Source organism: Ceratotherium simum, chromosome 27 (genome assembly GCF_057802395.1).
Source record: "Ceratotherium simum simum isolate JZ-2026a chromosome 27, ASM5780239v1, whole genome shotgun sequence".
Taxonomy (NCBI): domain Eukaryota; kingdom Metazoa; phylum Chordata; class Mammalia; order Perissodactyla; family Rhinocerotidae; genus Ceratotherium; species Ceratotherium simum.
This window is the reverse complement of record NC_141926.1, coordinates 6397115-6420433: the sequence shown is the minus strand read 5'-3', so window position 1 is coordinate 6420433 and position 23319 is coordinate 6397115. Positions and strand designations below refer to the sequence as shown.

Sequence of the window (23319 nt, the reverse complement as noted above, 5' to 3'; positions counted from 1 at the left end):
GAAGAAGTCAGAGAGATCTGAACTGAGAGACACTCTCCCGCTGGCCTTGAAGAAGCAGATTTCCATGCTGTGAAGCGGCCAGATGACAGGGAATAGTAGGGTGGCCTCAGAGCTGAGGAGACAATCTCAGCCCTACAACCACAAGGAACTGGATCCTGCCAACAACCAGAGAGCTTGCAAGAGGACCTGATCCCAGATGAGACCACAGCCCCAGCCAACATCTTGATTTCAGGCTGTGAGACCCTGAGCAGGGGACCCAGCTAACCCGTCCCTGGACCCCTGACCCATGTAAATGGTGAGATAACAAATCTGCATTGTTTTAAGGTGCTAAGTTTGTGGTAATTTGTTGTACATCATAGAAAATGAATTCATAAAGCTAAGTCCGCTAATAATGTAACTTAATGTAAAATATCAAAGTCAGTGTTCTGAAAACTATTACCTTGGTTTGAAGTATGACAAAAGTCTAAGTACCCACACAGATACTTCAGTCAGCTTCATTTCTGTCATCATCATTTTTCTGGTCTTGGTGATCAGCCATAGGTAGGTGTGCATATATGGTGTGTATGTGTAGTGTGTGTATGTGTGGTTTGTGTGGTGTGTGTGTGTGTGGTGTGTGTGAGTGTCCATGTGTGGTATGAGTGTGCATGTGTGGTGTGTGCGTGTGTGTGTGTGTGTGTGGAGGGGGAGGGGTATGTGGTGTGTGTGTGGTATATGTGTTTGGTATGTGTGTGTGTATGCGTGCGTATGCAGATGTGGTCCACCATGTTGGCCAGATCCACCTGAGCCCCAAACTCTACAGTCATGTCTCTAAGCCCTGAGCAGATGACATGATATTGAATGGACACATCCACAATCAACACTATCATCATAGCCGAGCAACACATACAAGTCTCTCTTATCTTCCTATTTCCACAGGACTCCAATATTTCTGGCCTTTGCTCTCACTAGAGCAATGGTTTCCAAACACTCTTTAAAGCAGACAAATCCTTTAACTGAAGTATCAAGTGGGAAACCAATATATAACACAGTGGAAGTGGAGTGGCTCTTCTTGAAGCAGAGTGGAGAGCATGGAGCCCCCCCCAACTCCGGGCCTCTTGCTTACCACTGAGAACCTCTGAGGCCCTCCCAGGGGCCCTTGGATGTCATAGGAACCTGTATGAGAACCGTTACAGTGGAGAGAGCTTTGAAATCCACATGGTCCAAGGCCTTCTAGCACACCCTGGTCTGTTGTGCTGCTAGTGTACCTGTTCCCGCACAGAGCACGACACAACACTGCCATATGCTATAGGACTCTGGATTACTAAGCATTATTGACATTGATTAATTGATTGGCAGGCCTTCCATGGCACATAATGTCTTCATTGTGTGTTGACGGGCAGCACTGCTGGTGGTTAGGCAAATAGACACACACACACAAACACACAGAGTCCACTGTTTTTAAGGTGTATCGAGGTGTGGTTATATAATCACCTGATAACACACCATCCATGCCTTCGAGAGAATGTATAGCTCAAGATACGGGTGGCCAGGGGATTCACAGATATCCTTAAGTCTGTTTATTTTTCACTCAGTCTTAGCTCTATTTTCTGATGTCCCACCAAGCAGATTGTTAATTCACAGGGGGCAGGGAGCAAGGACCACGTTACACCTCCCACTGGCCTTCTTCCCACACAAGCCTTACAGAGATATGTGCATTACTGATGTACTCAGTAAATGTTTGAATATAACACAAACATCTTTATTTATACATATAGAACGTTTACTTTTGCATAAAAGGATGAGGGCTGAATCTACTTTATGCCTGTAGAATGAAAATACAGTGGGAAAATTAATAGTTTACATTTTGTTTGTGTTCTTGTTCCCCACGGCTTTGCTCAGATTATAGCCTCAGCAAATAAAATGGTATTAGGATTTCACAAATGGTTTAGAATTCAGAATTAGTTGTCTTGTGTTCAAAAACAGAAAGCCAGATCAGCAAATAATCGTTTGTGTTCTTGTAGCACAATACGGGTACAAGTTCTCATTGATCGAGCAGTCTTGGGAAGAGAATCTGAAACTTGAGCAATTCTCACAGACCCCCAGAATAGGTCCATGGACCAAAGACTATATTTATGGATCTGAGACTATGTCTAGGGATCCAAGAATATGTTTATGGACCCAAGAACATGTCCATGGACCTAAGAATACATCTATTGGCCCAAGAATCCTTATAGAGGTGGAGAAACTACTTAAGGCACAAAAAAATTGTTCTCTAAACAAATATTTCAATTGCAAATTACACCCTGAAGAAGTAAACTTTTTGTCTGTTTTATTTTTCAATTCTATTTAATCTATTTTTATGTATTTATTGTTTTATTCTACTTTTGTCTTTCATACTAGCAAGTGATAAATTTTTCCTTTTTAAGATGATCAGTGACCTAACAACACAATTTAAAACTTTAGGCCCCCTAACACTGAAAGGTTAAGGACCCCAGTTTAAGAAATGTATTGGGCATAGAAGACTGAATTGAATACACTAATTGTTGTTAGTGTATTAGTATTTCTTGTGAGAACATCAATAAACACTGAAACTTCAACCTGGCCTAGAATAGTGCCTTATTGAGGAAGAACTTAATAAATGTTAGCAATTATTTTTTTACTGGAATTTTATCCACATTTTTAAATAATTTAATTGAAGTTGGCAGCATAATCCAAACTTCAAAACTATCAGACTTCATAGTAGAAATATAAACAGAATCTATATTCTTAATTTGATTAAGCATTCCTTCTATGATAATTAGCCTTTGTCCCTTTCAATCAGACACAAAGTTGCATTCAGTTCTATAAATGCCTATTTATATTAGGTAATGAGTCTATAAAGGTGGCTGGCACAATTCTTCATCATTTCTAAATTAAAGAATTTTTCATGTGAATCTCAGAGATAAGCTCATTATTAGACCAGTTTTGCTCTCCTTCCATCTAATCTCTGCTCTGCTTCTTTTTGAAAATGCTGATGATTTATCCCAAGTAAATACTGACATTCAGTCCTGCATCACTCTTTGTCCCACACTCCAGCACCAGTGGAATTCTTCACCTCCTCCCTGGCGTAACTGGTATACCCAAGGCTGCACCTTCCACGATCAATCACATCTCCAGGTACTGTCAGCATCGGATATGAAAGCAGAGAATAATTGATTGAAAAATTAGACTTTGGGTCTCAGGGTCAAGTTTTGAGACAGAACTCTATGATTTCTAAAATTAGAGGATTAATTAAAAATTGATCCAAAATTGCCAGTCAATAAGGAGCTGTAGACAGCCTTTCCTTCTTATTGGATTTCTGTACTTTCTTCTGAAAAATGCAGGTGTCAAATTTATGTTGCTGATCAATTTTCTCTTTAAGTAATAATTCCAGTGACATTTGTGTTATTGCTTAGCAATGCAAAAGAATGTTCCACCCCCGCTCTGAAGGAGTGGAGATCAAATAATCGAACGTCTAGTGTCAAAAACCTTCCCACTTCATGTCAAGCTAGGTGTTTGCACACATCACTTGACTTTTTATATCTTAATTCTGTGCAGTCTGATCACTGTGTCAATTTTGTACATGAGTTAAGTTTAGAGAAGGCTAGGTAAGGTACCCAAAGTCCCAAGGGCAGCAGGTGACAGAGCCAGCATCTACACATGGCTCTTTGTCTATTACATTTTTAAAAATTAAATTATGGCCATCTTTGTTCAGGACATAGCTTTGTAGATCTCTCTATTAATGTGTGACTTCCTAATGGCATTGCGTTTTGACCTTAGATTTCCCTAAATAATTCAATTTCTTTGAGCAGAATTGGCTGACACTTGCACATTCCTGGGAAGAATTACTTCTGTGTTCTATAAAAACTAAAGCTAATGAGGATTAATCTGTGTGCAATTTCTATAATGCAAGAGGGGCTAGAGAGACAGTGAAAATAACATGTGAAGGTGGATGGACTAGATTGCCTGGGAGAGCAGGGCTTGGTTTGCTGAGGTGAGAGCAAAGAGTGAGTGGAAGATGGCATGCTGTGAATGTCAGGGAAGTGTGGTTAGGGAACAGAAAGGCAGAAGAGAAGAGTCTCTCCAGGCCTCTGAGCATGAGTCCATGGCTTTGCTTCCACAGGACAGATATGGGGTGGAACCATACCATGTTTCATATTATACCTAGTGAAGGAGTTTTCGTAGATATCAAACCTGCCAGTACATGGGGGGGGTCACGAGCAATGGGTCACAGCTCTCCCACTCCCACCCTGCCCAGCTCCTGGGGAACAGATCCTGGCAAGAAGAATAAATTACAAAGCCAAAATCAGCACAGAATTTGGGTACTCTGGTGTCACATCTCAACCCTATCTCTGGTATAATTTTGTGCTCTGATTTGGAGGGTTCTACAGGGGTATCAATTTGACATCAGTTGCTCCTTCCTTTATTAGGGTGGAGACCGCTTTTCCTACTATTGCTATAATGTTTATTAGAACTGACACTGTTCTTCAAACAGGCTTGGATATGGGCCCTCAGAGTTTCCCTTAACATAACACAAAAAATGACTTGACATATAGTTTTTGTAGGTTTGGGAAATAGTCACACGGCCAAGTCCAAATTGTGTGGAACAGCAGGAATTAACTGTCTGAACCAAAATGCTCCGTGAATTAAAATTTTACTAAAACATTATGAGCTCTTCTAAGAAATTAAAAAAATTAACATGAAACTCTCAAATTAAGGGTTTATTCTAAAGTTGGCATAAAATAATATGACTTAGACAATTACATAATTTTCAAATGGAAGGATGGAAATAATCAAAGCTTACACTAGTAGCTAAAGAGTCACTAAAATTATTCTTATGGGATACAAAAACAGGCTAGTATTACAGCTCTGGAGAAAAGGCATTTTTGTTTAAAATAAGACTTGGCCAAAAAAAAAAAAAAAAGTCAAAAGAAAGAAAAAAGAGAAAAATTATAGGGGAAGAGAGAGTCAATGGATAAATTGAACAAAGGTGACAGAAAGTTGATGGCCTGAATTGGGCTGGGATATTTTGGGAGGGCAGCAAAAGGCTTGCACGGAGCAAAGCCAAGAACAGCCTGATGAATTAATGGTGAGCTCTCTGACCTGGCCTTCCCAACAATAGCTTCAGCCTGGGAATGCTGCCACTTAGCAGGAGCCTCGAGTGTCCCTTGTATTTCAGACAGGCACTGGGAGTGCCACCCACACCCGCCCCATTTCTCACCATCCTCTTTGGTCCGGGTAAAGATCTGCTCACTTCTGACGCCATCCCCGGCGCGGGTGAAGGCCAAAACCTGGATGCTGTAGTTGGTGTATTTCTCCAGCCCGTCCAGCTCCAGGGAAGGCTGCGTGGTGGTGACATTTTTAATCTCACCCAGCTCTGGAGGACAAGAAGACACGATCCAGTTACCATGGCTATGGGCACCTGCCTTCCCCTGCACTGTGCTTGCTGCCCAGCACTGGCCACACACATCTATCTGTCACACCCTGAAATTACTCAATGGGGCTGGGCACAGCCTTCGTGTGACACTGACAGTGCATGAGATTTGGACAAGATCATTCACACCAAACTACCACAGGACACCGGGTGGAACACTGGTCTGAAAAATTCAGGTTTGGGAAATAGTCACACGGAACAATTCACCCCAAGTTAAGTGTTATAAACCAACGCCAGCACGGTGACGGCCACTCCCGCAGAGTCCTCCAGCAGTAGCTGACCAAGCATGTCCCTCGCACCTTGACCCCAGGAAGCATAGGACGATAGATTGCCCCCTCTGTAGATAACATTTCTAACTGCTCATCAAGAAGTATCTGTAAGTCCAGTTTTGTTAAAAAAAAAAAAAAGTATACTTCTACTTTAACATACACGTATTTTTAAGTATCTAAGTTCTGAAATATTTGAGCTGAGATAAGGTGGCTCGGCAAACTCCTCCTTTTACCTGGAGTGAACTCCCTCAGCATCCTTGCTGAAGTGACATGCTGATGTGTCAGAAACTTGGTGTTGGCTAAAAATGCTTCGTTTTCTGGAGTGGGATCAGCTAATAATATTCAAAGATGGAACGTTTTGCTCACCCATCTTAGGCACATTATACACGGCAATTTGAGAAAACTTACAATGATGTGTTGAATATCTCCATGGAGGCTCTGGATTTTGAAAGGAGCCACCTACAAAGCAGCCAGAGCAGGAGAGAGAGGCCTGAAGAACTGCTCACCCCTTGGGCAAGTGGCCGTTTGTGGAATGTTTGGTACTACCTGCATGCCCGGAGTGCCCGGTTACTAAGAGAACTGGGTGGGAGGTGGAGGTCCAGGAGGGATTCCTCCTTGGGTGACTGGCCATGGTGAAGGCCACTTTTGCATGCATTTAGAAAGCAATAGAGCTGCCTGTCAGCCTCTCTTGCTCTCTCTTTCTTTGGTAAAAATAGCTGACATGCCCAGTATGCTTACTTAGGTGCCAGCACTGTTCTAGGTACACATGTTAACTCTTTCAACCAGCACAGCAATCCTGTTATTTCCACAACCCATTCATTTTATAGGTGAGGAAACTGAGTCAGAGAGGGGGTCAATATTTTGCCCAAGGTCATGGAGCTTAGCCTAGTGGCCGAGAGTATGGGCTGTGGTGCCACAGTGCGTGGCCTCACGTCCACAGTCCACGTTCTCAGCCGCTCTGTGGTGGTTACTCTGTGGAACTGTCACATTGGCCAGATCACATGGACTCTCTGCCAGCTTGGTTTTCTCTTCCTGCTCTTTGTCTTTCTTTTCTCTTGTTCTTCTAGCATATTGCACAAATGTTTAGAGATTAACGGCCACCTATTTTGTGATTATGATGACTGCGGAGAGTCTTTTTTTATCTTTGTGTCACCAAAGGATCAGGGTTGAACTAGACATAGGAGAAAAGTTAAATTTAAAATAATGCATGGGGTGGCCAAGCCTTGTCACACACATGCCAGGGCCCCTGTGTGTGGCGAGGGTTGTGAGAGGAGAAGGGAAATGGACACATGAGGGATGTTGGGTCACAGACACAGCCCCGGACTCCAACATGAGCCAAAGGCTGCTTACCACCCTGAGCAGAATATGGGCGAGTTCTGGGGGCAGGATGCTCTGCTAGGGGGACAAAGGGAAAGAAGGGCACCCCCACAGATGCCTTTGGCCTAGTGTCTTCTGGGGAGGCCAGTAGGCTGCAGACTTTTAGGGGCCATGATTTGGAAACCTCCAGAGATGGCTTACAAAAATGAGAAAAATGTTTGCTCATGCATGTGGCCACTGTGCATTAAAAATCCCAGTAATTGTTAGCCCCAGATGGGTTAGAAATTCTCCCCTCTGAAGGAAGGGCTCACCCTGGGTGACTCTCGGGTCTCGTTCAATTATACTATTCATTTATAGTTTTAATTTTCCTGAACATAACTAATATAGCTCAATTGGGTTAGGATAAAAAACTCAAATGCTAATGGGAAAAGTTTAAGTATAGACCTTAACAAGATCTTTTCAGATTTAGAAACTTCTACATTGTGCCAAAGATTTCACACACACACACACACACGCAATCAGGGAAAAATGCAACTAACAGGAGGGGTTACACAGGGGCTGTGTGCCAGAGGCTGGTTATGAGACCTTGACTAAATCATTCGACCTCCTGGGGCCTCTGAGTGTTTTTATCTTTAAGAAGGACCCAGGGGTCTCTGCCTCACAGAGAAAGGACCCTCTAATATCACGATGCGAGAGAGAGTAGTGCCGATTCAGCAGTGCTGTTCCTGACTAAGACACAGTGACGAGGAACGGAGTGGTTAAGAGAGAAGGGCAAAGTGGAACACTCTGATCTTTCTGAAAGAAAGCAACCATTAAGACGAAAGAATTACATCTGCTCATGAATTACTATACCTATTAGAATTAATATTTGGATGTTTATTCACATTGGGGATCATATTGTCTTAATGAACTAATTTATCATGAACCATGAATACGATTGCAGCCAAAACCCTCATTCAACATTATCCCCCAGGGATTTCTAAAACTACCTGGGGGCTTGAATCAACTTTCCACACAAGTGCCTTGTTCTCTCTGATGGAACGGTGTTCTCTTGACTAGTAGATACTTGATGATTAGAAGATATGGAGGAAATAAGAAGGAAAATTATAAATAAAACCAAATGCAGAACAGCATGCCTCATTTGGCAATTTTTTTAGCTTTTGTTTTTTTTTTATGGCTTAACCATGGATTTCTATCACTTACCTTTCACGGCTCCAAAAGGGTTATTTAAAAAAAAAAAAAAGGAAGCTAAATAATAGTGTTTAGTTGAAGTTATGAGTAAAATAATATGAAATAAAAGTATAAAATAAATTCAGAAATCATACTACTTCTAATACAAATTTTAAAAAACTTTATATTTTAAAAACAAAATAGTTTTACGAATTTATTTATACCCTCCCTCTTTCTCAAAGCGTTTTAAGGCAGAAACCAAAATAGGGGTGGAAATAACTTCAGAAGCACCCCCAATGCCCCCCAACACAGGAAACACCCTGGTTGGTGCCTCTATGTTTCTTTGCTTCAGAATCCACCATTTTTGTCTTGGAAAAAGAAGAGATGAAACGTGGCTCAGATCCAGATGGAAATGGGGACTTTTCATAGCGTGCAATTTTCCTAGCAATCGCAGATGAACTGCTTCTGTCAGGTCTTAAAAATTACTTAACTTTCTGATTATGATAAAATACTCAGAAATTTCACTGACATGCTATATTTTTAGCCTGCCTTATCAAAGATATTAACCAGCTTCATTTCATTTGATTATGTTAACAATGACAAAATGCTTTCTGATACATATTTTTGAAAGTATTTGAGGCAATGGCTAATCACAGTGATAGCAACGATCTCTGTCTCCCCCTCCTGCTGAGTGTGTGTGTGCCTGCATGTGTGTGTGAGACGTTTTCTCAAGGGTTAGCGGGTACCTCTTTACACAGTCACTATATGTTCTAAGGCTATGGGAACCTCAGGGCCACAGCCTGAGGAGTTTGTGGAAAAGCATCCAGTAACTCCATGAAATTACCTGCTGACTCATAAACGTCATCTCTCATGGTAGGTAAGGAGTCCCTGTTCATCAGCAGGTTCATGTTTCTGAGGGTTTCTTTCTTATCTTTTGGGAATTACGCATAGAACTTCTGCATAAGATATCAAGCACATCATTTTGATCTTAATGCAGTGAGTAAAAGTATCCTTAGGAACGATAGCATTTTCAAGTAGGTTTATTTAAAGAATTTTACATTTTTGAATAGTCATGTTTTTAAACCTTTAAAAGTGTGACATTGACTGAACCACATTAACCACATCATCCATCATAGAACTAAGGTGCTAATAGGCAATATTAGCAAGTATGGGTAATATATGAAAATTTGGATGAATAGCCACCACTAGATTCTGGAAATATTTCCAACAAGAACAAAATAAGGAACGATTTAGTGCAACACTGCCTTTAGGCGAGTATGGTAGGGTGTTTAATTTCATCTTATTCAAGATGAGGATTAGAAACCAGAACAAGTATATGCAATAATATCCTATGGTATTGTGTCAATGAAATAGATAATTTTGTGACTTGTCATTGATCTACACTTTACATCTGTGGGATTTTTAAAAGTTTTTTTTGAGGGGGGAGAGAGTAAAATTGTGAAAGAATCATCTACTTAAATTTGTCCCTCTATAGGGCTGGCTGTGCATTATTGTGCTTATGGTTCTATGCTCATCAGATTCTCCCTTGCTCACTAGTCGAGAACATGCAACAGGGCAGATGCTGCATCCTCAGTGTCCAGCATGAGCCTAGCACGGAGCTGATGCTCAGTTCACAGGTCTGCTGTGAGACGGAACAGGTGAATCTCGACAGAATGCCTCCCAGTGCCGGCTGCTGTGGGAGGTGTTACACTGGACATCGAGAGGAATCCAGTCTGGTCTTCAACCCTGAGAAGCAAGTCTGGTTACAGACACGAATAGCTAAGGCTCAAACACTGGTATTTACTTCAAATTAAGCTTATTTTGCAATGCGTCTTCTTTATTTTGGCACCAATAGTGGAGTCCCCTGCAGCCTCTGAGGCCCTCTGTGTTCTGTTTACCTGGATGGGGCAGCAACCTGCAGAGCAGGGCAGACCCAGGTGGTGCTGAGCAGGGGTGGGATCTGCTCTGGGGCCCCGGCTGCATTTGCCCAGTCTCAGAGGTGAGTGTGCACCAGGAGACCACACCCAGTCAGAGGGGCTGAGAGAAGCCCCAAACAAGAGTGGAGGCACTGCCCAGCGGCAGGGAGAGCAGGAGGAGGCTGGGGAATGGAGAGCAGGGGAGGATGCAGGCGTGGGGCACCCAAATCTTGTGAGCAGACCTTGAGAGGCCTTTTCTGTTAGGGGCAGCTGTGCAGGTGTGCACCTGTCATACTCATGGCGTGGGGTGCAACCTGGCTCAGCAACATCCACCGTCTTGGAAGCAAAGACATCGAGATGTGTTCTCCCCAAGAAACTTCTGGCCCCGGTCTTACTGCCACCTGAACAGGTACTCTCTCATTCAAAGTCTAGGCCAAACAAAAGGGGAATTTTTGTCCTACAACTTGAAAGAGAAAAACAAACACAAAGAAACAAGAAGAAGAATGAAGGAAGAGAAGAAGGAGGAGGGGAAGGAGGAGGAGAAAAGAAGAGAGGAGAAGGAGGAGACAAAAATGGAGAGTTTTGGATTAAACGGCTTCTCTTCGGGAGCAATAATATTCCTCACAAGGTGTTCTGGCATTCTCCCTTTTAATTCAACTACAGGATCTTAAGAAGTTTCCCTGCTGAGTTCTACCGGGGAATAGGAAGAGGTCAACATTTTAGGATACACATCACGTAGAACTTTCTAGATACAGATCAAGGTTTTGGAGCTGCCTGCAGAGGCTTGACATAGATACTCATAATTAGGAAAACACATTTATGCCTAGATTTCCCAAGTGCCACCCCCCTCCTATATTTCAAATTGCTTTTTGAAGGCATGTGATGTTTTAAACAGCTGTATGTACCTGTTACAACATCGGATGAGAGATAAGAACAGAACAATGTGCAGAAAAGAGGAAACTGTCCATTGATAAAGAAGTGCCTGCCATATCCTGAATCCCATGTTAGGAGGGGAGGTCCGCAAATTCCATCCTAGTTTAATCCTCTTACCTCCGTCCATGAGGTTGGCCCAGTAAATGACTCTGAACCCCTGGAGAATTCCATTCAAGGCTTCCTTGGAAAGTGTGGACCAGGATATTGATATGCTTTCTGGTGATGTTGCTATGGCTTGGACATTTTCGGGGGGGTAACTGGGCACTGAAATTAAACAATTAGAATCTGTAATAACTGTGGGTGGTTTTATTAGCAAAGCAATAATAAGCAACATTAGTTTAATATTTCAATGTGCAAGCAAAAGAAAAAAATGTACTCAATCCCCAAAATTAAGGAAAAAAATGAGTACCATTTCCCTATACAAATATTACGATAACTCCATAAAATATCATGGGTTTATGTACGTGTCCCAACAGACTTCCATAGTCTCTCTTTCCAGCGTCACTGCTTCACTTTTAAGGAAGTTGTTCTGGGCTGAAAGAGTTGAGGACACTTCTGATCTTATTGCATGAGTAAAAGACCGGTGCGTGTTTGGTTTATTTTCCCATCATTCTTGTAAGTTACTGCTTTAAGTTACATTTACTTTATATAGTACTTTCCCTTCATATTTAGTAATAACTGGCATATAAATTGGAAGCCTAGCTGTTGAAAAGCGCTAAAAAGCAGACATGTAGTCATAGCTTATTCACTGCCCCTCCCCATCAGCCTCCCTTCCAATACTATAACATTCTGTCAGAGGAAAGAGAGAAAATGGACTGACGCAGGCTAGAAGAACATCTGAAGCATTTTTCACATCGAGTTTATGCAAATCTTAAACGTTGTGGCTGCAAGAGGGGACAACATATTGACTGAACCACAGACCTTGAAAAATGAGCATCAAAGTGAAACCCAAAGGGGCAGAAATAACCACTATCGCAAAGACTATGAAGATGGAATGAAAATCCCAGTCTTCAGGTTTCTAGTTATCTAAGACATCTCTTCCTGTAAAAATGGCCAGAAATTATAGATAGAAGCCATCACGTGCCTCCTCAAACCTATGATCAAGTGGTTAATTGCACAAAGGTACTGCAGAGCAAGCTTGCTATCTTAAAATCTAAAACTTAATACTACAATTAACCCCATAGCTTATCTCGCACCTAACAGACTGTGCCTCTGGACACCGGGGTTCTCTCTCTCTTTTCCAGCACTATCTGAAATGGGAGCTTTTAGGTCTTCTTCGCTATGTCATAACAGAAGGGCAAATCGATTCCTTATGGTCACTAGGGGGCACTCGGTCACTGTGAGATCTGCTCCCAGATGTCTGCTCATTCCTGTTCTCTGGTGTCAGAATTTTTTGAAAGTAGAAAGCAATCCAAAACAAAAAAAAAAAAGAAAAAAAAGAAAAAAATCCTCCTTATCATTGATTTGGGAGAAATTCTTAGAAAATCGATTTCTGCATTCTGGTCAGACTTCTGCAGTCTTGGAAGAGCCTTAATTTCACTCAGGAAATGCCCAATTCTTGTGCTTGCAGTGAATGAGAAAGATGCTACCAAGGGAATGGATTTTCACTTTGTAATCAAGATCTGTCAAGGGCGGGACCGAATCAATGCAGTCTGTGAGTTAATCACGGCAAGCTTCGCCACGGGACACTCCAGGTCCCCAGGCCCAGTGCCTTTGGCCTTTGTTACAGCAAAGCCAGCACGGGGTTGGCTGTGGGGAACCAGAGAGGCGACCAGAACAAACTCTTGAGGAAGGAAAGGCACGAGCCACGGCCAGCAGAACCTACCATCCTCGAGGGTAGTGGTGATGATTTCCTGAGAAGAAGGTCCCGTCCCGGCCCGGTTGCAGGCCTGCACCACCAGGCCATACTGGGTGAACTTATTTAGGTTGTCCAGCGTGTAAATCTCACTGTCCCCAGTGGTGTCAATACTGATAATGTTGAATTGGAAGTTGCCCCCAGTGCTGTACTCGCGGTAACCTATTTGGTAGCCACGGATAATCCCATTTTGCAAATGTTTCTTGGGAGCCTAAACAGGAAAGAAAAAAATACACTAAAGAATATTTGAGGTATAAAACCCTCACCCACCCACTTTTTAGGGAAACAAAAATAAAATCGCATAATCAGAGTAATAGTAATAATGGCGTAGTAGTAGAGATAATGTTCACAGTAGAAACTCATATGTGGAGCTCACTCTTGGCCAGTGCTCGCTTTTTACCTGCATTAATGTACCCAGCCCCCACCACAACCCTAGGAGGTAGCACTCCAGATGGTGCTACAAACGACCCTCATTTGACACATGAGGTCACACCAACATAAGGGACAGAAGGGGAATCTGTGCTCTCAGCCCCCCTGCCATGCTCCCAACCTCTCCAATTGGTGGGGAAGTTCCGGAGGATGGATTGTATTTGCTGTGGCTCTGCGTACACCAACCATCACACAGCAAGACTGATCTTCATGTATTCCAGCAAAATCTATTGAGCTTGCCACTCTATGCCAGATTGTTCTAGGCACTGGGGAACAGAATTTAATTTTAAAATGTCCCTGCCCCCGCAGAGCTTACATTCTAATGGAACACACGAGAATAAAGGTGTTTCCAGGTTGACAGCTGGATATGAAGGGGAGTCCACCGCTGACAGACAGCCAAACCTTTTTCATTATGGCCCAAGTTGTTTTGGAGTCATTTTATGGTGATTTAAACTGGGAAGGGTGAGCCTAGAGTTAGCTCTGCTCTGCTCTGCTAATCATAAAGAGTCACTGCTGTGCGTTAACCAACCTCTGCTCCATTCTAGCCAGCTCAGTCTTGTGCTTGCAGAAAACCTTACAGTTTTCTTGGCTTCCAGTTGCTTTTCTCAACAAGCCAAGTCAAAGTCAGAACAATTTTCGCTGACATGTTGGACTTTTTTAAGAAACCAGACTCCTTTCAAGAATGTTATAAGAACAATACCAAAGTGACACAGTAAAGTAATAAAGGTTTTGTAGGCTTTCAGGCAGTCAACAGATATGTGTGTGCATGTGTGTGTGTGTGTGTGTGTGTGTGTGTGTCTGTGTCTGTGTGCTTGTGCACGTGTGTGTATTTGAGGTGTCTGTGTGTGTATATGTGTGAGTATATTTGTGTGTGTGCATGTGTGAGTGTGTGTCTGTTTGTCTGCACACGTGTATTTCAGTACAAACCATGGATTTACATCCTTCAGGGTTCTGAAAAGCCTTCTTTGCCCTGAAAACGCTGACAATGCAGTTGAGAGAGGAAATAAACTCTTGGGAAACTACAGAGGAATCTGAAGTGTGAAAATGTACGGTACCGGACGGTGAAGGCCAGGAGGCTTCCAGAAAGGGGCAAAATGAGAGTGGCCTGAAGCAGTCAGAAGAGGCCGACCCTAGGTGGGCTTGGAAGGTTGGCCAGGGCTGTGGGAAGGAGCAGTGAGGATGTGGTGGGCGGAGCCTGCAGAAAGGGGCGGGGCAGAGACTGAGCCGACTAGAACAGAGCAGAGGTTGGTTAACGCACAGCAGTGAGAAATAGCAGAGAGAGAACAGACAGGGTGGACCCGCCTGTGGGGCTAGTCCTTGATCACCGCAAAATGTGAACGAGGGGAGTCCACTCGGGGAGAAGGCAGAAGGTGGGAGCAGACAGCAGCATTAATGAATCCAGCAAATATTTATGGATTGCGTAATTCGCCAACCTCCCAGTGGGATTAGACGCCTCTGGGTCTTTAGGTGTTAGTCTGAGCTATACAGAAGCAGAAAAATCACATTTTTTTCTTTTTTAGAGTAAGTTTCCTCCTTTATGGTTTTCTTGGCTTCCAGTTGCTTTTCTCAACAACCAGTCTGATTTCATGCATTTACATGGTCCTGATAGACAACATGAAACAGTCATGGAAACCGTGACTTCTGTAGTCAAGTTGGCACAGTTGATCTGACATAAGAGCTCATACCTTTACTTATTATAAGCAAACATCCATGCACACCTGTTTTTGTATTGATCAACTATGACTTTTCACTTTGCTTTGAAATCGGATCCAAAGATTTTAGATTTTGAGAATTCAATCACATGGAATTTGTTTGACTGCAACCATTGAATTGCATATGTATCATTTAATTAATTAACAAAATTAATTTCCCTGCAAAAGTCATGTATAAGTCAAATTTAAAACAGGCTATTTCTCCTATTTCACAGAGTTTTTTAAATGTTAAATACAGTGACCCAAATATAAATGATATATATTTTTTTAATTTAAAACATATTCTAAATTTTTAAGCTTGTTCCATGTATGGGTTTAAGCCTCTCTAAGATACCAAGTCAGGATCACAAGATGGGGGCAGTAGAGACAGCTCAAGAAGGCAGTGTAGACAGTGGAGGCAAATGCCCACAAGAAAATGTTTACACACAGCATCCAATTTAGCAAAATCTTCTACGAGTGGAGGGACCTGCTTGCTGACACTAGTTCCTTGGGTCTGGGGGCATTAATCATGCCTGTGATCTGAGTGCACACGTAGGGTGGAGGAATCTTCCTTTTTTCCCTCTCCATGGGTGAAAAAACATTCTAACTAGACAACACAGATGTTTTTGTTCTATTCAGTTTCAATATTTTGTTAAAAATAAATGGAATATTCTTTACATTTTTCTTAGAACTAAATTTTAGTCCTGCTAGTTCTAGAATGACATTAAAGTTATTTTTGCTTATTAGGTTTTTCTGCAAAATATTGTGTAGAAAAATTATTATTTTTTGTATCATAAAAGTATACAGCCACCATGTCTATGCAATCACTATTCACACTGGATACATGTCTATTTATCTAAGGGATGTTGAAGTCTGTTTTTGTTTTTCACCTGATTGTCTTCATACTCTGTATAATTTGCTGTCTGATTTTTTTTCATTTAACATGCTATTATGATCATATTTCCCATGTTTGCTTGACAGTCTTTAGTAATTGTATTCCACATATTGATGTTTTATTTTATTTAACCCTTTTTCCATTGTTGGGGATATTATTGTGTTCTAATTTATTTTCTACCACAAATGATGTGTTAGGAACCTCTGTAATATACTTTCTTTATTTTTAAGTTTATTTATTGGATGAAAGTCCCAGAAGTGGATGACTGTCTTGTTTCAAAAAGGTTGTGTTTCACTTGCCTGTTAATGAGATAGGATTTTTTGTTATTATTCTTTTAGATGTGCAATACAATATGGCAACTTAAGGGCCTGTACTTATCACAAGGAACAAACAAGAGAGAGTTTTCCTCCAATTTTCTTAATATTCTAGATTTGAAGAGATCTACGTCGAGTGGAGTTGTGAGTTAGTTGAAGGTGGTAGTGTTTTCCCATCTTTTCCTTTCAGGATTCTAATATAATCTACAGTTATCAAGCAGAATGAATTGCTGAACCTGAGAAAGAATCAATAGATTTTTTCTTACAAATGGACCATGCACTTATAATTCCATAGCTTGCAGGCCTCCAGAGGGTGTTAAAAGAATCTAAAAAGGTGGTGGGGTGAGGAGAATGGGGAGTGACTGCTAATGGGTATGAAGTTTTGTTGTGGGGTGATGAAAATGTTCTAAAATTAAATTCTCATGATTGCTTCACATCTCTATAAACATACTAAAAACCATTGAATTGTACAGGTAAAACAGTGAATGTGATGGTGTGTTAATTTCATCTTAATAAAGTTGTTGTAATAAAAGACAGTGTGCTGAAATCATCTCTAAGTTATTTATCTTTCTAATTCAGTTATAACAACATCCCCCCGACCCACTACCACAAGGACCACCACCAACCAATACTCACCATTTCTACCATCACATCTTCACCGTCATCACCACCACCAAAAACATCAACACCACTACCTCTTACCACTACACTACCTCCATGCCTACACCACAACCACTACCGTCTATCGCTGCCACCACCTCCACCACCACCATCACCACTACAACCTTCATCACCGCCAATGTCACCACCACCTCCTGCATTATTACCACCACCACCAATAGCATTTCTACCACCATCCCATCAACATTCCTACCCTTGGTACCAACACCACTGCCGCTACCATTACCTAACGCTGCCACCACCTCCACCACTTTTACCACCTTCACCACCATCTCCACCAACAAATCACCACCATGACCTCCAACACTCCCACCAGCATCATCACTGACATTACCATCACTGTCACTGTCACCACCACCACAACCATCTCCCTCACTGCCCCAGAACCAACATCACTGCCACCACAGTTACATTATCACTACCACCATCTCCACTTATTGAACACTTGCTTTTTCCAATTAGTGTAAGAGGTGAGATACATATATATAAATATACATAAAATCCCACTTATCCTCACAACAACCCCAGGAAGTCTCACTAGCATTCTTTACAGATGAAGAACCTGAAGGTCAAAGAGATTAAAACATCCTCCTCGAGGTAAGTGTAGAGTTGGAATTCTAATGTAGGTTTTTCTAAGAGTTATCTTTAGTCTCCACCATTCACAGAGCCTCAAATAACTTCTCCTTTGCACAAAGCTTGTTAATTATGTTTGTAAAGTTATACTAAACAAAGCAGTTTTAAGCAAAGAAAAATTCAACAAATCACAGGAGAAGAAAGTATTACGTTTTCATGCACAAAAGCAAGCAAACATTCTAACTATATCAGGCAAAGTTTAAGTTCTGCTATTAATTTGTAGGCTAAACAGTCAGATTTAAATTCAGAGATGTATTTACATTAAAGAAATCCTCAAGGACATATTGAAAAACACAGATCGCTTAAAAAAATCCATAAATGCAGGAATTTTGTACATTAAGTGTAGGAAATGTTAGGGGCTGTGGTGCAAGTTTCAGAGTTTTTTGAAAGTGACCCTGGAGGCTCTCATTGAGTTGTCTGGACAACACGCCAATGAGGGCAGGGGGTGTGGATCAGCCAGGGCACTTTAATCCATTTGTCTGGCAATGGGCTTCATATCATCCAAAAACAAATTAGTACACAACAGCCTTTACTTTAAAAACTGTTTTGGATGATGCTTTCCACATTTCTGCTTGGAGCATGTGTCTACTTGGTTGGTGGTATATGTAGAGAAGACATCCTAATGGGAAGACAGTTTTAGAATACTGTTCTCTAGCTGTTCAATAACATCAATGAATGATTGGTGAAATGGGTCAAAAATAATCATTCACTTTCATGAAACTAAGTGAATGGAGTTAATGGTGGGGTAGGAAGAAAGGAAAAAGAAGAAATCAGATAGAAATCTTAAAACATATTTTGAATCTGGGTTGCATGATACTGGAGAAGACAAATTTCCTAAGAAACCACTTTGGCCATGACCTCTATCTCCCCACATCTCAGCAGTGTCTGTTGTGAGATCTGAGCCCTACAGTAGTCTTTCCAGACTAATGTCCCCTGGATGTTCCTCTATGATTTAGGATCCTCTCTGACGGCTGGAATAAGCATGAAAATATCAACTCCCTTACATTTTCCCATCTCATGAAAGCCCTCATCAGAGCATGCTCTCCTTACTCCTTTATGCTATCAGAACCTGACTCCTTCTCCACAGCCAGCTCAAGTTCCAACCCATTGGGAAATTTCCTTCGATTGCCTCCATCCAAGTAGTCCTCTCCTTCCCCTGGTCTCCAGTGGCACTCGCCCATCCACCATCAGCTCAGCAAGAACTGATCGCTTCCATCTCCTCTTGTGGCCACTGTTCCGTACAAATGTCTGGTTTCCAAGAACTTGATTGCAAGCTCCAAGAGCACAAGGATTCCCACAAACATGATTCTAATCTCATCCACTCTCTTATCCAAATCAAGGCTTCAGCACAATGGACATTCTCAGAACATGTCATTGTAGATGAAGAGAATGGTTTTGAGCATACATGAGGGGCAACAAAAGTGATGGGTAAAAATGACCTCAGTTGCAGGTTTACAATCTGATTGGATAAAGGGCTAATGAGAAGTGTATAAAGACAGAAGCGATGCCTGGACTCCAGATCCACAATGTAGCTGTTGATCAGAGAGGCCTGGGTTAGCCTGTACAGAAGAAGCACTCAGAAGCACTGCGTGACAGCACGGATTCAAGGTGAGAGCTGGCTTCCATGCTGTCACTCAGCATGATGGCCCATGCATCAAGATGAGAGATCCAAGCAGGATTTGGAGGGGCTAGCTTTATTTCCCAGGCCCCATCAGGGAAGAAAATAGCTTCTGAAGAGCCAATTTATTTGGACAATGTCATCCATTTTTTTTCCTGCTTATAACAAAGATTCCAGAGAGTTTGTTCACTTGTTCAGCCAGCCGGTGGGTTACATGTTTTTACAATAAGGATCATTCAAGAGAGATCCACAGATTTAGAATAAGTCTTACCTGACAACCAGTCCTCTTAATGGATATTAAAGGAAGACTTTGGAAAGTAAAGGAATGGAAAAAACTCTACAGTGGAGGAGGGCTCCCTTCACTCTATAGTCAAGAATTCAAAAATCTGAGTTTATCTCCATGCAAGATGTTGGTATTTATAGACCACTTTGATATGTGATTCTGTTTTTCCCTTTTCTCAAATCCCTTTGAACATACTAAAATTCTAAGAGAAGGCTTTGCCTACTCACTGTTATATTTCTCATGTAGAAATTAATTGTTTTTCTGTGTTGAATTTTACTCTTCCTTTCATTTACCTTTGGATCCGGTAATGATCCTGATTTCTTTTCATTTGTCTCATTTATCTGCCATCTGTGACACTCTCTCTCCCCTTTCCAGCCCTGGCATTTTCTTTTTTCTTCTGTAGTCTCCCTAAACAACCTTCTTTCATCCTTCCAGCTGCCCTTTCTCCAGCCTCCAAATCCCTCCCAACCCCCACTTCCCTTAAGAAACTGTCTCTTTTGATCTCCATGACAACAGCAGCACCGTGTCAATTTATTTGTGCGGTTTGCAAGTGCCTGCATTTTATGTGTCCGTCCAAATCAGCTTGCAAGCTGCCTGTGGCAGATTCTTCGCTCTTTGAAGAGATGGAAAAACAGGGGTGATGTGCAAATGCTCATGGCACCATGGAGGATGGGAGTGATTAGAACGGGCATCTCTTCTTCAGCAAACCACTGGCCAGGTCCTGTTTCCAGCACACTCCCCTCCCCCTTTCCACTGCAGGCAAAGAATGGACTTTGCTCAAAGCTGGGATCCACCTGCTGACCAGGAGAGCTAAAAGCCTCCACTGCGGAATTCTGCATTTCAAGAACACCGCAATACTTGGGCACGTTGAGTAATTCAGTTGAAAAATGAATTGAAAATTTTCCTTTTAGATTCCTCCAAATTTACTTAAAATGTAACCTATGCTCATTTCCCTTTTAGTATAGGGGTGGGGAACTGTCTTCTCCATCTCTGTGTACTTCCTCCAGCCCCCTTCCCTGCTCCCGAACATAAACAGCAGCTACTCAATAACTTGTTCAGTGGGTGGATGCATTCAATTTAACAACCATGAACTGGGTGCCTATTCTATACAAGGCATTGTGTGCAGGAGAGACCTACAGTGACTCTGTGATGAAAGCAGAGCGTGAAGCTTGCAGTGCTAAAGGTTTGCACAGGGTCCTGTGGAAGAGAAAAGGGGGCAGAAGGACTCCCAGAGAAGGGGGCACTTCATCTGAGCCTAAAGGAAGACCAGTATTTGCTACAGAGGAGGCAACATTACAGGAAAGCAGTCAGCATGCACAGATGCACCGAGTGAGAGGACAGAGATGACCAGGAATGGAGAACAGCTCTGAGTGACCCTTTGGGGAGGTATCTGCGGTGATTGTGGGGGTGAAGGATGGTGGGAGTGTAAAGGAGGTTAAGGAAACACCCAGACCTTGTGAATCAGAAACACGCCTTGCTGAGGGGGCTGGCGATCTGCATTTTCACAAGCCCTCCAGGGGATTCTGGTATATGCTCAAGTCTGAGAACCACTGTGGTTGTCATTGGGGAGTCATTAAAAGGTTTATAATTGGCCTCACTTGGGATGGACTAGTTAGTTGAAAAGCAATGGCTGTGTATTCCTCAATTTTTCAGGTTGCAATAACCCATTTTCCTGGTTTCTTTGCAGAACAAAAGGGAATGAATGCAAATAAGACTGTAAGACCTTCGTGGTCCCTCGAGTCACACAGCAGCAAGGGGACTCTGCTTCACATGGGGGCTTGTCTGGAGGGGAACCAACTGCCTTGCTGGACAGAGCATCTCTCTGGCACCATAGCCACCATGGATGTCATGACAGAGCAGCCTCTCTAGATGAAGGGAAATGGACTTTGAGGGAGCGATTTCAGAGAGAGGAGATCTTACATCATTGCCTCAAAGCATATTTTCATTTCTGTCTCTCTCCTTAGAGTTGCATTACACCAAACATACTATCTATATCATAGGTCTGATAGAAGGAATCTGTATGGCCACGCAGGTCCCTCTTCCAAAATTATTGTCCATCAAGAGGCTGGGAAAGAATGAGGGGCCACATGTTATGAAATAAAAAATAGACTTACGATCTGACAACGAGACATGCATAAAACAAAGGAGTTATTCAACTCAGGTTTGAGAACTAATGGTGAATGACAGAATGTTTGAACTACACTACCTTGAGAGGCCAAGAACTTTGACTTGTAGCCAATAGTCACTGTATTCTAGCAGGACTTGGCAGCTGAGGAGGAGATGGCAGCCAACGGTGTGTGTCAGCTTGGAACACAAATGTAGAATCTTAGAAACAGGTACTTAGAATGTTATGGGATGAAATTGAGATTAACTACTGCAAAACAGGACTCCATTTATTCAATTTCTAAACCATAGAAATGGCTCCCATTTCATTCACTCACTCATTCATTCATTCATCTAACCAATAAAGACTTGTTGAATACCTACTCTTGTTGGGACCTTCCTTTTTCTGAATTTTGCTGTCCTTTGCATAGCACTCTATCTGGTAGCCACATATTCCATTTCTCATTATCCATAAAGGCGTACCCAGTGGTTTCTCTCAATGACCTACCAAAGGTATTCACGGCACATTCACAGACTAGGCTTGGTTTTGTATATATCATCTCCAAGAGCTGGTCTCCAGGAATATCCCTCACCTAATGTCAAGGCTTCTACATGTCATGACTCCTTCTTAAGTTTCCATTGCTAACTCAGATAGCTGGTGAAGAGGGGTAGGTGCCTGCTATAGCTCAACAAAACTAGAGAAGACTTCTGAGAAGCAGAGTTGGCCAGAAGGGTGATGGCTCAGTGCCCCAGAGCCTAGGAGTGGAGTCAGAGAGAAGTGGCAGGGAGGGTGGAGATGCCCTGAGTTCCAATCAGATAAAGAGCAGGGAGAGAGTGAGGAGGGGGGCTCTGGAAGTTTCCGTGAGCCAACAGGGAGTGTAGCCAAGGCCCAGCCAGGAAAGAATCCACCTAGAGACTGTGAGGTTTTGGGAGACTGGTCCAGCCTGAACCTCTAAGTCCGCAGGTAATGGGGATTTAGAGGGCAAGTTGTTTGGGTTTGGATACCAAGAGGCAGTGTGTACCAGTCTGTGAGCATAAGGCTGGGTCCCCAACTATTTAGTGGTAGCTGAGTGATCCCAAAAGGCTCAGCTCCTCCCATGCAGATGGGGGCATCCAACCTGGAGTAGCTCCCCTGCAGGTAATGGGAGCCCCTAGAGATGGCAGAGAGGCCAAGTAGGGTGAGGTTGACCTTCAAAAGAGATCTAGGGGGGACACAGTTGACCCAGATGTGCTAAATAAGAGCAAGAGGCAGGATTTCTAATGACAGGAAGGCTTTGTATACGAATGACCTGCCACAACCACATGCAGGGTTGCTGCTGTCACAGTTTTGTAACCTCTGCTAAGTAGGGTCTGTCCAGAAGAAACAAAGATCTGAGGCTCAGAAGAACCTGCTGAACGAAAGGGAGACTCTAATTTCACATGTAGAAAGAGTTCTTCAATGCTTTAAATCTCTGCCCAAAGAAGCAATTACTAACAGGAAGCTATTTGTGACGTAATTCAATGGTATGTGGCTGCTTCCCCAGGTATCCTCTTGGTGCAGTAAAGCACGGTTGACAAACTACGGTCCTGGGACCAAGTCTGTTTGACCACTTGTTCTTATATATCATCCTTAGCTAAGAAGGTATATATTTTTTACTTTTTTAAATGGTTGCAAAATTCAAAAGAGGAAGAATATTTTGTGACGTGAAAATTACACGAGTTTTAAATTTCAGTGTGCCCAGGGAAAGTTTTACATGAGCTCAGCTACATTCACTATTTATGTATTGGCTGTGTCCACTTTT

At 42.4% G+C, this 23319-nt stretch overlaps 1 protein-coding gene across 4 annotated transcripts in view; it reads right to left on the bottom strand.

Moving 5' to 3' along the window:
- The window catches only part of DSCAM (DS cell adhesion molecule), a 724602-nt gene that overhangs the window by 90836 nt on the left and 610447 nt on the right, over positions 1–23319 (bottom strand). For all 4 annotated transcript variants that reach the window (XM_087418066.1, XM_087418068.1, XM_087418065.1 and 1 more), the window contains 3 exons: positions 12862–13102; positions 11154–11300; positions 5219–5374 (listed from right to left, as the gene is read on the bottom strand). In XM_087418066.1, coding sequence (XP_087274192.1) covers positions 5219–5374; positions 11154–11300; positions 12862–13102 — 544 coding nt within the window. The remainder of the gene's footprint in view (positions 1–5218; positions 5375–11153; positions 11301–12861; positions 13103–23319) is intronic.